Source organism: Plecotus auritus (assembly GCF_963455305.1).
Source record: "Plecotus auritus genome assembly, chromosome: 5".
Classification (NCBI taxonomy): Eukaryota; Metazoa; Chordata; class Mammalia; order Chiroptera; family Vespertilionidae; genus Plecotus; species Plecotus auritus.
Window position 1 is genome coordinate 82,124,732 of NC_137776.1, and position 14,369 is coordinate 82,139,100.

General features: G+C 45.8%; 1 protein-coding gene across 3 annotated transcripts in view; it reads right to left on the reverse strand.

Annotated features, from left to right (window-relative positions):
- MGAT5 (alpha-1,6-mannosylglycoprotein 6-beta-N-acetylglucosaminyltransferase) overlaps positions 1–14,369 on the reverse strand; it is a 409,267-nt gene that overhangs the window by 91,945 nt on the left and 302,953 nt on the right. For all 3 annotated transcript variants that reach the window (XM_080670056.1, XM_080670057.1, XM_080670058.1), the window contains one exon: positions 8,158–8,291. In XM_080670056.1, coding sequence (XP_080526182.1) covers positions 8,158–8,291 — 134 coding nt within the window. The remainder of the gene's footprint in view (positions 1–8,157; positions 8,292–14,369) is intronic.

Consider the following 14,369-nt stretch of genomic DNA (forward strand, 5'->3'; position numbering starts at 1 on the left):
CCTCTGAAAGAAGAGTCAACATGTTTGCTTGCTACCACCAGCCCGTGGATAAGCTTTTCCTTCGAGTGTTGCTCTTGCCCCTCTCCCTCCTGGCTCTTTCCATCGCATTCCATAAGTGCAGACTCTCTGGGCTGCCAGGACAATTCAGGCAGTCCAAAGTCCCCCTGGCACCAGCGACTCCTCTCCCTCTGCCAATGTCCCTTCAGCCAACAGCAATGGGAGGTTAATGGCTTCCCAGACGGCTCACCTGATCTTTGGAAGGTTGCATTACGCTTCCTGCTATCCCTTGAAAGCTCAGCGAATTCACTAGCAGCCTATTTTCTGCCCCTTTGAGGGTCATCCAGGACAAATCGGATTCCTAGTTTGTTTGCCACCCCTTCAGAAACCTCACCACTCACCTGCAGCCTCAAACAAGCTTTTCTTTCCTGGCAAGACATGCCAACTTCTTCAATCAGGCTCCATAAAGCATGGCTCTGAGTCACCCTGCATCCCACTTCTAATCAAGAGGTTCTAATTTGCCTGGATAATGTTAATAACAACAAACTAACATAGCCATCAACGAATACCAGGCAATGTTTTAATAGCTTTATATTTATTAACTCATGTGATCTTCATAAAAACCTTAAAAGTATGTTTTCTTTATTACCACCCATTTTACAGATGAGAGGACAGAGACACAGGGAGCCCAAGGCACTTGCCTGTGCCCGATCACACAGCTAGTCATGGTAGAGCCAGGATGGACCTGGCCAGTCTGATTCCACAGTCTCCCACAAGCTGAGCACCAGGGAATGGAGCATGATGGGTAGGTGCTCTCAGATGGATGGGAACTACCAGCCCTCATTCTCCATGTTATGCCTCAACTGAAGGTCCATTATCAATTTTTGGCAGTTCCCCAAACTGTTGGCTCACATGAGCTTACTGTGAACAAACCATTAAATCTCTTTTACACACATGGATACTAAGCCACAGCAAACCCCCCCTCTCCTCGAGCAGCTGGTTTTATGGACTCTGCCTGGCCTGGCCCAATTACCACCCATCTGTCCTATTTCCGATGGCTCATAAAGCTGTCCTGCAGGCTGTCTTCTCTGTGCCCTTGCTCTTGAAAGAATCAGAGAAGGCCAAGAAGGAGTTTAGATTATAGAATCACAGAACTCTGGGGAGTGAAACAAAAGAACATCCAGTCCTCTGCCTTGTTTTACAGATGAGGAAAGCGAGACCAAGGGCAAATCAATTCCAAAGACAAGCTGCCAGAGAGGGTGTGGCGGGAATTAGAATGTGTGGCTGGAATTAGAATCTGGGTGACAGTCTCCCACCCACAGCTCCGCCAACTGCACCAGACCATCTCGATCAGTGTTTCAAACTGAAACAGATACAGCAAGATCTCACTTAATGTCCACATAAGTTCTTGGAAAGTGGGACTTTAAGGAAAATAATATACTAGTATAGCAAAACCAACTTTACCATAGACTGATCCTATCTAATAAAAGAGTAATATGCAAATCGACCATACCTCCGCTATAATCACAAGCCCACCAGCCAATCAGGAGTGAGTATGCAAATTTACCCAACCAAGATGGCTGCGGCCACAGAGAGAGCAGGAGGCTTGGGTTGCCCCCGGCAATGGAGGAAGCCAAGCTTTCCGCACACCTTGGCGGGCCCAGGCCTCCGCTCAAGGATACAAAGTTTCAATTAGAGAAGATAAATAAATCCCAACAAAAATGGCCACAGCCACGGAGCTGGACAGAGCAGAAGGCTTGAGTTGCCCCTGGCAATGGAGGAAGCCAAGCTTTCTGCCTGCCCTGGTGGGCCCAGGCCTCCACTCAAGGCTACAAAGTTTCAATTATAGAAGATAAATAAATCCCAACAAAAATGGCTGCGGCCATGGAGCGAGCAGAAGGCTTGACTCTGCTCAAGGATACAAAGTTTCAATTATAGAAGATAAGTAAATCCCAGATACCAGGGCCTCTGGTTGGGTCACTGGGGGGCGTGGCTGGCCTGAAAACCACCACAGGCCCCTCACCCAGGCCGCCCCATGCCCCAAGGGAACCCCCACCTTGATCCAGGACATCCTTCAGGGCAAACCAGCTGGCCCCCACCCGTGCACCAGGCCTCTATCCTATATAATCCTATCTAATAAAAGGATAATATGCAAATTGACCATCACACCAACACACAAGATGGCTGCCCCCATGTGATCAAAGATGACTGCCCCCATGTGGACACAAGATGGCTACCACAAGATGGCCAGCAGGGGAGGGCAGTTGGGAGGGACCAGGTCTGCAAGGGAGGGCAGTTGTGGGCGATCAGGCCAGCAGGGGAGGGCAGTTGGGAGGGACCAGGCCTGCAAGGGAGGGCAGTTGGGGGCGATCAAGCCTGCAGAGGAGGGAAGTTGGGGGCGACCAGGCCTGCAGGGGAGAGCATTTGGGGGGGACCAGGCCTGCAAGGGAGGGCAGTTAGGGGTGACCAGGCCTTCAGGGGAGGGCAGTTAGGGGCAAACAGGCTGGTAGGGGAGTGGTTAGGGGGTGATCAGGCTGGCAGGCAGAAGCAGTTAGGGGCAATCAGGAAGGCAGGCAGGCGAGCAGTTGGGAGCCAGCAGTCCTGGATTGTGAGAGGGATGTCCGACTGCCCGTTTAGGCCCAATCCTACCTGGATTGGGCCTAAACGGGCAGTCGGACATCCCTCGAGGGGTCCCAGATTGGAGAGGGTGCAGGCTGGGCTGAGAGACACACACCCCTGTGCACGAATTTCATGCACCAGGCCTCTAGATATATAAATAAGAGTTATGGCATATTTCTGGTCACAAAAAAATCACCAAACTTCTAAATGAATACTCAAACCACTTCTAATATTAAACAATGAAATAAATGTGAGTTAAACATACATTTAAGAAGGATAAATAAAACAAGATCATTCTTTTCTAATCCACAGTTCAGGGTCATGGGTGGCCAGAGCTTCCCACCCCTGGACAGGACACCCTTCCATCACAGGGCACTCACACAGCCACACTCATTCCGGTGGGAGGTGGACACACCAGTTCACCTGACGTGCACATCTTTGAGGTGTGGGAGGAAACTGAAGAACCCGAAAAAAAACCAAGTGGACATGGGAGAACATTCAAACCCAACAGAGAGTGGCTCTGAGAATTATTTTTCTTTTATCAAGATCATAGCGAAAGGATGTTGAATGAAACAGCCTTATTCAAGGACCTGCCGTACAACAAGGAGAAGGTATTCTTTCTTCTATGGACAAGTAAACATCAATAGGTTTAAGATGACTGAAGAAAACTTGCTGAAACAAGGACTAGTCCACTAGGCTGATGAGACAAATAAAAGGGCTGCCCAAAGGTTCTCTTAAGCTCAGTGTTCATTCCTGTACATATTTGCTCATCAAACACTGACATGCTTATGCTGCCTCCACACAAGGTTAGATTATAGTCAGCATGCAACCAACACTATTTTTATAAAATCCTTAAGTCCTCTGGACTGTAGCCTTTGGAATCTTCAAAGCCAATGATTCATTTCTGATGTTTCTCTTTGCATTTGGTTTCTCTTCTCTGTCTCCCCACCCAAAAAATTTACACTTGAATTTGGGGAAAAGCTCTGCAATGTGACTGCACTTGAGCATGTGCCAGGAACTGAGCCAGACAAAAGCCATGCACAGGTGACCAGGGCTGGTGTGGGCTGCCCTGGAGTGGCTCAGCTCTCCACAGGCACCTCTGACTCCTCCCTGGTCAAAAGCAATGTGCTTCTGCCACTGGCAAGCATGATCTCAAGAGATCATGACAAGGTCTTTTCTTTCTTTCTTTCTTTCTTTCTTTCTTTCTTTCTTTCTTTCTTTCTTTCTTTCTTTCCTTCCTTCCTTCCTTCCTTCCTTCCTTCCTTCCTTCCTTCCTTCCTTCCCCTTCCTTCCTTCCTTCCTTCCTTCCTTCCTTCCTTCCTTCCTTCCTTCCTTCCTTCCTTCCTCCCTCCTCCCTCCCTTCCTCCTCCCTCCCTCCTCCCTCCCTTCCTTTCTTCATTCCTTTTTTTGTTAATCCCCACCCAAGGATATTTTTCCATTGCTTTTTTAGAGAGAGTGGAAGGGAGAGGGAGAGACAGAAAGAGAGAAACATCAATATAAGAGAGACACATTGATTGGTCGCCTTCCACGCATGCCCCGACCAGGGCCCGGGATCGAGCCTGAAACTGAAGTATGTGCCCTTGAGCGGAATGGAACCCGGGACCCTTCAGTCCAAGGGCTGACACTCTATCCACTAAGCCAAACCAGATAGGACGACAAGGTCTTTTCTGATTGACTCTCCTCCAAAGGGAATAAACTGGGGGAGATATAGGGATCAGAAGAGCTTCTGAATGCTCCTCTGGTTGGAACCAGAACCATCAGCTGTAATCACATTAGCTTTCCCAGCAAATTCAACAAAACGGACTCCAATTTCATTTTTTCAGAATGTATGCCAATTTCACTTATGGTGGGTTTAAATTTATCTAGTTGATCTCTACATTATCTGGGAAGAAAAGTCTGGCCAAGCAGATTAAAGAATAAGCAGGACAACAAGGTTTAACCTACTTATCAAAAGGTGTTCTTCTCAAGGATTTCGGTACATTTAATTACAAAGGTCTTTGGTAGGTTATTAAAACAATATAAAACTAAGACCAGTTAATTCCTATGAGGAAATAAAATGGCATTTCTCCAAACTACTCCCCTTTCCAATTTTGCATTAATTTAAACTAAGCCCAAGTCAACCAAATTAGTGAGTGAGATAATTACATAGTTTTTAGAATGGAATTCTTTCTCAGACTCAGAGGTTACCTAGTCTGGAGACTTTCAAGATTTATATTTGGTTGTTTAAAGCAGTTGAACTCTTTTTCTAGTGAACTCAGACTGGACATCCGAATCTATACCAGAGATAACTCAGAGCTACTGTGGTTGGTGGGACCCATACTGGGTGGCCCCCTTGACTTCCCACAGCAGCTGGACCCTGGCCAGGACTCCAGGGAACATAGGTAAATAATGATCTCATCCAGGGGCTAGCAAACTTTTTGTAAAGGGATAGATGTCAAATATTTTAGATTTTGTGGGAACGCATAAGGTCTGCCACATACTCCTTTGTTTTAGATTCTGGTGGTTGTTTTTTTATGACTTTCAAAATGGAAAAGCCATTTTTAGCATGTAGGCCACAGGCCAAATTTGGCCCCTAAGATAATGTCTTGCCAACTTTAATGTACATTAACAGCACTGTTGAGGTTTAACTGGCACATAATAAACTGCCCATATTTAAAACATACAATTTTGTAAGTGTGCATATATGGACATGCCCTAAAGCCATCACCACAATTAGACAGTGGACATACCCACCTCGCTCACCCTGCCCCAGGCAACCACCCGCCTGCCTTCTGTCATTATGCATTGGTTTGAATTTTCGGGAGTTTTATATAGCCAGAATCATACTCTTTTTTATGTTTTGCTCTTACACTCAACATAATTATTTTGAGGTCTGCTGTGTTATTGTGCAATAATTCATTCCTTTTTACCAATCCTTCATGCATACAAGTGAGGACACAGATTCCAGAGGTGCCTGCCCAGAAATCATGCAGTGGACAGCAGAACTGGCCCAGAGCCCGGGTTTTCTTCCCAGGCCTCTCGCTGCTAATGTCGCCACAAGCCCTGAAAACCTCTATGGGGTCTGCAGAATCTGCACAGTAATGGCTCCAATCCTTTTCTTTCAAACCCTCTCTTCTATGTCGCTGGGACTAGTGAGCACAGGGCAATGCCCAAAGCAAAACACATTCCAAGTCATATCCCAGGATTGCCAGGTAAATCGCATTTAATGAAATCCAAAGGAGACTGGCACCTGTTATGTTGCGTAAAGCAAAATCAATGATTTCTTCCCTCAAAGAGCTTACAGTCTAGCAATTAAGCAGAGACTGACAGAAAAAGGTAAATATGTGATCACAAAAGGATTAAAATTACATGAAGGAAGAGGATGCTGTGATAGGGATGAGGAGGGGTGGTAATTGGTTGAGGGCACGTGTGTGAAACAGGGTGGCCCTAGGAAACTAGAGTTGGGGCAGAGAAGGGCAGCCTTATTTTATCCAAGAAAAGGTGACCCCAAAGCATTCATAACTGATTTACTGTTTTAGTTTTCTAGGAAAATCCAAAAAGCTGCCAGAAGCACCCAGGAGGAAGCTGCACTTGGTTTCAAAACGGAAGTGATACAATGTGAAGGTCAAGTTCACAGAGGCATGCAAACTATTTTCTTTGGGCAGGTGCAGAGGGGAGAAGCCATTTGCACTTTTTTAAGAGCCCACATCTCCCAAAACCAGTGCCACAATCCATTCATTTCACAATCAAGCTGAGAAATGGGAACACTCAATTTATCCTTATTTTTTTTGTTAATCCTCACCTGAGGATATTTTTTCCAAGAGAGTGGAAGGGAGGGAGGGGAAGAGAGACAGAGGGGAGAGAGAAACATTGATGTGAGAGAGACACATTGAATGGTTGCCTCCCACATGCTCTCCTCTACCCCCAAACAGGGGCAGGGATGAACCTGCAACCCAGGAATGTGTCCTTGATTAGGAATCGAACCCATGACCCTGAGGTATACGGGACAAACTCTAACCACTGAACTACACCAGGCAGGGCTCAACATGTACTTTTTAACACAAGTTGGGCTGAAAGTCAGTTGAGTGATGCTCTATTAACATGGCAAATTTTGATACAAAGATGTACAAATTCATGGGAAAACTATAGATAACCTGTAGAGAGACTAAACCATTTATAGTCTAGGCTGATTTTATTTTACTTGAGAGGAGAAAATGTGGAATAACATATGTAGGAAGAAAATCTTATTTACCAGCCTGGGTTTCAGCATCTCACTCAACACCACTGATATTTTGTGCCACATATTTCCTATTGTGGGCAGTCCTGGGCCCTGTCAGATGTTTAGCAGCATCCCTGACCTTCGCCCACTAGATGCCAGTAGTACTTCCCCCACAGTCAGACCTGCCACATGTCCCGTGGGGTGAAATTGCCCCCAGTAGAGAACCTCAGAACTACAGGAAGACAGAATTCTAGCCTTTATAGCAAAGAAAATTACTATCTGGAATTAAATCTGCTTCCATGGAAATGGGCCGATTTCATCATCTCTTCTGCACAGTTAGCATTTTAGAACTGAAGGCGGATCACAGTGCTTTACCTTTTCTGAACACGGGTCAGAAAACCTACAGCAGGGAGTCCAGACCCTGTCTATCACATGTGCTGCCTCAGTGGGCTGACTTCTAACTTCCTCAATGAGCAAGACCTGAAAATGTGAGACCAAAGTTCCTGACCATTCAGAAAGCAATTACCTTTTACGTTTAGAAAGAGGCAGGTTTTGAACGCTTGGGAGTCTGTTCCCTCCTACACAAACACATCCTCAAAGGTAATTATGATATTCGCAGACCGCCCGTAGAAAAGATCTGCACATCATGTCGATAGATCACACCACAATCGATTCCTGTCTTACTTTCCCCAGATGTGCTCTGGAAACCATCCAGGAGCACCAAGGGCCCTCTGGGGCCCAACAGCCCAGCGCTTTTGGAAAACCTGGCTCAGTCTGTGGCCAAGAATGTTGTTTTGTTCAAGATCTCCCTGAGCAAATCGCCTGCAGTCAGTCCTGGCAGGGATTTTCCTTTCCCGATTAATGGAAAGCTGACCAATGTGTGTACTGACTACAGCTGAATGGATGCGAAGGCCTGCACTCCCCAGGCAAAGAGAGTGCCTGTTTTTCCGTATCATCTCGCAAAAGGCAGAGGCGAAGACTTGGCATAGGTCTCTGTGCAATGCTTTGCTCCGGAAAGAAACCCAGCTTCTGTGGGAACTGGCTTTCGGAAGCAAGTACAGGATGTGAAAGAGGCTGTAATGTGTCACTCCAACACACAGGGAGTGAAGGGCTGTGCTGGGCAGCACTGTGCAGAGGAGCTGGGACAGCCTTTACCAGACACTCAAACTCGAAGCAACCAAATCCCTGCATGGTCTTGTTTACTTCTAAGCAGATTAGAAGCACTAGGCACTGGGCTTGATTACTCCCTGGAGCAAAGTGAAGTGAAATTAACCAACAAGAGTCTTTTCAAACAGAAAGAGAGAGAGAGAGAGAGAGAGAGAGAGAGAGACAGACTGACTCACCTTCCAGAAGTTGTCCACTTTGCCATACACGAGGGACTGGTTCTGCCTCTTGATCTCGTTGATGTGGTGGACGTCGCTGGAGTTCAGGTGCTGTTCCACCACGAAGCCCAGGAAGCTGTTGTCTGGGGTGTGAGCTGACGTGGAAAGGAAAGAGCAGGGCAGTTAGGATTTAATCAGCAAGGAGCAACGACCGTTACAAATTTAATACAAGCCATCTCGCACATAACTAAATGTTTTCCTTTTACCCTGTTCTTTCTTCCCTGGGAGGGGCAAGGGACGGCTACCCTAACACGGTGGTTGGCAAACTGCGGCTCTCGAGCCACAAGCGGCTCGCGAGCCGCAGTTTGCCGCTCTGTTGACTAATGAGTTTGCCGACCACTGGACTAGGGGCTTAATCACAAGGAACAACAACAGCCTGTAATTATTGGAATCGAGAGTCTAGGTCAGTGGTTGGCAAACTCATTAGTCAACAGAGCGGCAAACCGACCACTGCCCTAACACATCCCCAGCAGAACTTTCACTGAGAGTAATTCTCTTCAAGATGGATTAACCTGAGCCAAATCCTGCTTTTTTAGTGGAAAATGCATTTGTCTAAATAGCATTCAGCTGTGTGCTCTCCTCCTTTTTGTTTCCTCAGAACAAAGCTACTGTCTCCTGATAGAAATGCCCTCATCCGCGCTTTACCACTAGTAACCAGAACTCTGTAGGGAGCAGGGCTGAATCAGTGGTTCTCAATAGGGTTGGGGTGCTGTTGAGGAGCCCCACACACCCTATTCAGACTCCAGCTGTGTTCACCATCCAGGTGGGTAAAAGGGGGTTTGGGGACAATACCAAACATCATCATCCAACCCTCTAAGAATTATTAGTGAAAGACGTAATTAAGGGGCTGTATGAACTGATGAACGGAATAAAGAATAAAAAGGCGGAGCCCACTGGGATGTGAACCACCCCAAACAGCCAACCACCCCAAAGACAGTGTCTGGTCTACAGAACAGACTATGGAAGAGAAGAGGCATTTTCCTCTGGATCTCTCATAAGTCGAGCTCTAAAACTTCACTAGTTTAACTTGACAAGGAGAAATGCAGCCCCTAACCCTCTTCAGACATTTGTCTCTTGTGCCTACAATTTTAAAATAATTTCCCCGGAAGACAACAATCAGAAAACAATTCTCTCTGGTTAAAAAGACCCTCCTCTCCTGGACATCCATTCTGTCCAGAGACACCCTGCTTTTCAAGGAGATGGCCCCACGCTGTTAAATGAAGCCACCACTCTGTCTTAAGCTAACTTGCACAGAGCAGCTATAAATAACATAAGCGGAGCGATCCTGGACATTCAGTAAAATCCACATGGCACATATTCATTCAACATGACCTCTTCCACTGGTGGGTGCTCAACAAACGGAGCAAGTGGGTTCCTTTGTCTGGCTCGTTTTCTCAGGACTCAGGAGCCCTTTTCCAGGCAGGGAATCAGCTCGGCAACCCTGAGGTGGGCAGGGCAGGCACAGGGAAGGCCTAGGGATCTGAGGCTCAGGGCCCTCTCTCCAAAACCTGGAGTGAAGATGAAGGCGGAAGGAAGCCTGGGCCCTCTCTCTAACACCCAGAGTGAAGATGAAGGAAGGAGCCCTGGCGGGAAGCCTGAACTGTGGGGATAGAATGGGCTGCATAAATACTGCATTATCACCATCCAGTCTCCCAGGCTTTTGCCTAATGGGTGTGACAGACGAGGAGATAATGGGGTTGTGACTGGGGTGTTGCCGTGGTCTTGCCAATCTGTTATTTCATTTCTGTGTTTTTGAACAAGTGCCCAGAGGCGATGACATTGGCTGCAGTTGGCTGGAAAGTAAATTACTGAATAAATTATACTGCCAACAAGAGGCCATCATTGCTGGTGTCTTTTTTGAGGAGCTGGAGGGGGAGGGGACTGAAGGCACCCGGGGTGGGAAGTGAGCCCACAGAACTCAGAAGGCAGCTTCAAATATTTCTCTGTAAACCTTTGGTTAATTGTAAAAACTCTGAAATAGGATCTGACACCTTTGAGGTTGTGTTTTTTATCTTCAGGAAATTTATGTGGTGACCAAAGCTTCATGCAGGTTCAGTGATCTAGTCCCTGTGTGGGCATTTTTTGAAAAAAAATGCAACAATCTAGCATTGAAAACAATAGGTCTTATTTCATGTTAAAATACACTCAGGTGTATTTTAAAAAATAAAACGATCGTCAAACCCCAAAAGGAAAAAACAACTGATACGTTTTTATATTTTTGTGTGAAAGAGCCCTCTAGGGCAGCCGTTGCCAACCTTTCGGACCTCACGGGCCACCAGTGGTCCGTGGACCACCAGTTGGTGACCGCTGCTCTAGGGCATAGTCTGAATAGTGAGAGGGAGGGCGAGTAAATAATGTGTTCTAAAACTTGAGAGGAATGGCAGGCCTTTGTTGCATTGTGACCATAATTTGGTGCTAATATCAACTTTGACACTGTATAAAGAATGAATTACAAAGATTACTTCTCATCTATTTAAGTTTTCATCCAAACACTTTATTTCAACTCTTTTCTCTTGTCTGGAGATGTGAACTTGAGGATCAACAACCAGTAAATGCAGCTGAAGGTGAGACTTAGGGAGAACTACCAGCAGAGTTTACGAACAGCACCACCACATGTCATGAGAATGGTCCGACCCTCTGTGTTTCTTCCCAGGTACCATGCATGGACCCTGCCACAGGACCCTGGGAGTCTGCAACAGGGCTGCTCAGCTACACCTGCCCAACAGGTGATTTGGAAATAACAGCAGGGCAGGCCTAGGTTACTTTCAAGGAGCTGGCGGGCAGCTGGGTACTGCATGGTGATGAATCAAAAGCCCAAGTACAGGCTGATGCTACCTGAAATGACCTTTTTGTGGAGATTCATGCTTTGCCTTTTTGCTCTGCCTTAAGATGGGAACACAGACTTGAGCTGTGTTGGGCGGGTTTCTAAGATAAGGTATTTACATATTTCAAGGGAAATCAAAGAAATCCCATCACAAATGAGACACAGGAAATCCTGTACTTTTGGAAATCACTCCATCCCAGGAGATAAACAAATGTGCTTTTTAAAAATATGTGTTTTTATTGATTTTAGAGAGGAAAGGGGAGGGATATATATAGAGAAACATCAATGATGAGAGACAATCATTGATTGGGTGCCTCCTGAACACCCCCTCCTGGGGGTCAAGCCTGTAACCCGGGCATGTGCCCTGACCTGGAATCGAACCAGTGACCTCTTGGTTATGGGTCCATATTCAAGCACTGAGCTACAATGGCTGAGCAACAAATGGTTTTTAAAAGAAGGCTGATATTTGAGTTCTGACTACGTGCCGAGTTCTGTGCTAAGTATTTTTTAGTGACTACTTCATTTTATCTTCATGAAAACCCAGTAACATGTTTGTACAGATGGAAAGACAGAGAGAGTTGCTTAAACTGCCCATGTCTACACACCACAATGCTGGAATTCAAAGCCAGACCAGCTGGTTTCAGAGCCCAAGCTCCTTAAAGCACTTCTAATATAGAGCCTCGTAGTCCAAATAATGTATTGTCTGGGCTGTGTGAATTATAGTGGTAAACATTCTATGGAGGCAAATAATATTATAAGGTAGACAGAAATACACATGAAAGACAGGGGAAAATATATCATAAAAATATATCAGTTTCTTCAGCAAATTATACCATCCTTAGGTAGGACCCAGCTGGGTTTTTTACATCTAAAAATTAGAGGGGATTTGCTAAATATTAACAATGGTCTTAAAATAATTTAGGACAAACATTTTTTTTAATTAAGGAAAGCATTATTTTAAGCACTTTGGAAGTGCCTATTTACAAATGATTATAAATCAATTTGATGAGTTTCCTGAGCAAATTATGGCGATGGCTTCTCTTAAAAACTAATGTTAATTTAGCTTCAGTAATTCATTCAATGGCAAACATTTTAAAGCACCACTTCTACAACCAGATTACATACTAGGTATTGAGGGATTCCAACCAAAAGATGATTTTCTGCCCTCACAGAACTTACTACTACTGAATAAGTGAGATATACACTATATGTACACCATGCAGTAATAATGTCCTCTTCTTAAAATGTAATTCAAAAATTTTATTGAGTCAAATGGATCTTTCTTTCAGTGGCATAAATCTCCAAGGTCTGTTTTTCCACCAAGACCTCAAAATCTCTAAGAAGTGTAAATATTCGCTTTAACAGGTGTCAGCTGGCCTTTATTTACAGCTGGCCCTACAGTGTTGGTACCCCCTGCCTCCAGGTCACCAAGAGCAGAGACCCCAGAGCCAGCCTGGGCCCCTCCCTCAGCCAGCCAATCAGCAAGTCCTGAGGATTAGCTTCTCAAAACTCTCTCAACTCTCCCCTCCTCTCTCCACCATTCTTAGTTCTGGCCTCATCAATTCTTACCAAGGCTTCTGCAATAGTTAAGTTTTCTTTTTCCCGAAATATAAAGGTGTTTTTTTCTTGATTATACTAGAGATATACCCTCAGTGTAAAACTTTTTTTCAGAGAACAGAGAAAGATAATAAGGAAAATAAAGATGTCATCCATCATCTTACCACCTAGACATAACCACTGTTAATGGGCTTTTTCCCTAGACCAGTGGTTGGCAAACTGCGGCTCGAGAGCCACATGCAGCTCGCGAGCCGCGGTTTGCTGCTCTGTTGACTAACGAGTTTGCCTACCACTGCCCTAGACTAAGGGATCTTTTTTTATCCTCAGATCAAAATTGGATCCTCCTATATCTACTCTTTTGGGAACTTTTTTCACTTACACAATGTGCCACAGGTGCCTTTCTGGGTTAATAGCCATAGCTCATCGCTGCCTGCTAAAGCAATACTTCAGTGGGTGACTTATCTCACCAGCCACGATGCCACGTTTTGGGCTGCCAGCATTATTCTGTAGAACTAACTGACCTTCCTCCCAGGCCATTCGAATCTTTTTCATTCAGACAGAATCCTGACCCCTCCGCTGTCCCCACTCTCCCTGCCTCTGAGAATAGGGCACATAATCCAGAGGGCTCCACCTGACCTTGAGCTTAGTTGAAAGATGGGTTTATGATGCAAGTCCCGCCGATCACAGTTGCTCTAGGACAGTGGTCGGCAAACTCATTAGTCAAAAGAGCCAAATATCAACAGTACAAAGATTGAAATTTCTTTTGAGAGCCAAATTTTTTAAACTTATACTTCTTCTAATGCCACTTCTTCAAAATAGACTCGCCCAGGCCGTGGTATTTTGTGGAAGAGCCACACTCAAGGGGCCAAAGAGCTGCATGTGGCTCCTGAGCCGTGGTTTGCCGACCACTGCTCTAGGACCAGTCAGAGCTACGTTTGAAGTCACTGTCCTTTTGCTCCATTTATAGAGATGGCAAGGTAGAAGTCGAGAGCTATAGATGTCATCTGTGTGCCCATGTGAGGAAAGCTGCCTGAGAATGATGCCAATCCAGAGAAATGCGAAGCCAAGACATGGAGAGAATAAAGACATCTTCCAAGCCCCAAATTAAGCTGTCTAAAGCCGCTTTCAACAATTCCCAGTGGGAAGAGCCAACAAATCCTTATGATCAAGTCTAGATGACATAAATCCTGCTTGATACACCCTACCACAGACATTTAAGATGATCCCAATTCTTGACGATCTACATGTCTCCCCAGCTGAATATAAGCTCAATGAAGGGAGCTTCATTCATGCTTGTCAGTTCACTGGTATATCCAACGCATATCACACAGATCACTGAACCCCTGTAAACTCTGTAGTGGATGTATAAGTAGTCTCTGAATCTCCAGCCTTGCCCCTTTCTCTCTGCTCCCTCACTCTAATCCATCCTCTGTGGTGCTTGAACAGGTGGTCTTTGAAAGGAATACGTGAAGATAGCAGGTTCCTGCTGAGAGACCCCGCCAGGATGAAGCAGGGCACACACCTATCATTCAGCTTCATTTCAGGTCACCCTTCCACCAATACTGCTGTTCCACGAGACCTTCTGAGGGTTCCCAATGTCATGCTTTCCCACCTTATCTTGTGCTGACACATGTCTGGCACATCTATCACTTCCTCCTCCCTTTAAGTCCTGGCACCCATCACCTTCCAGTTGAGGGATTCCCCCTTCCTCTCAGATCATGAAGAGTTAGAGCCCCACTACACACCACCATCTGCCCTGACAGACTGCAGGCTCTCTGAGGACTGAGCCATG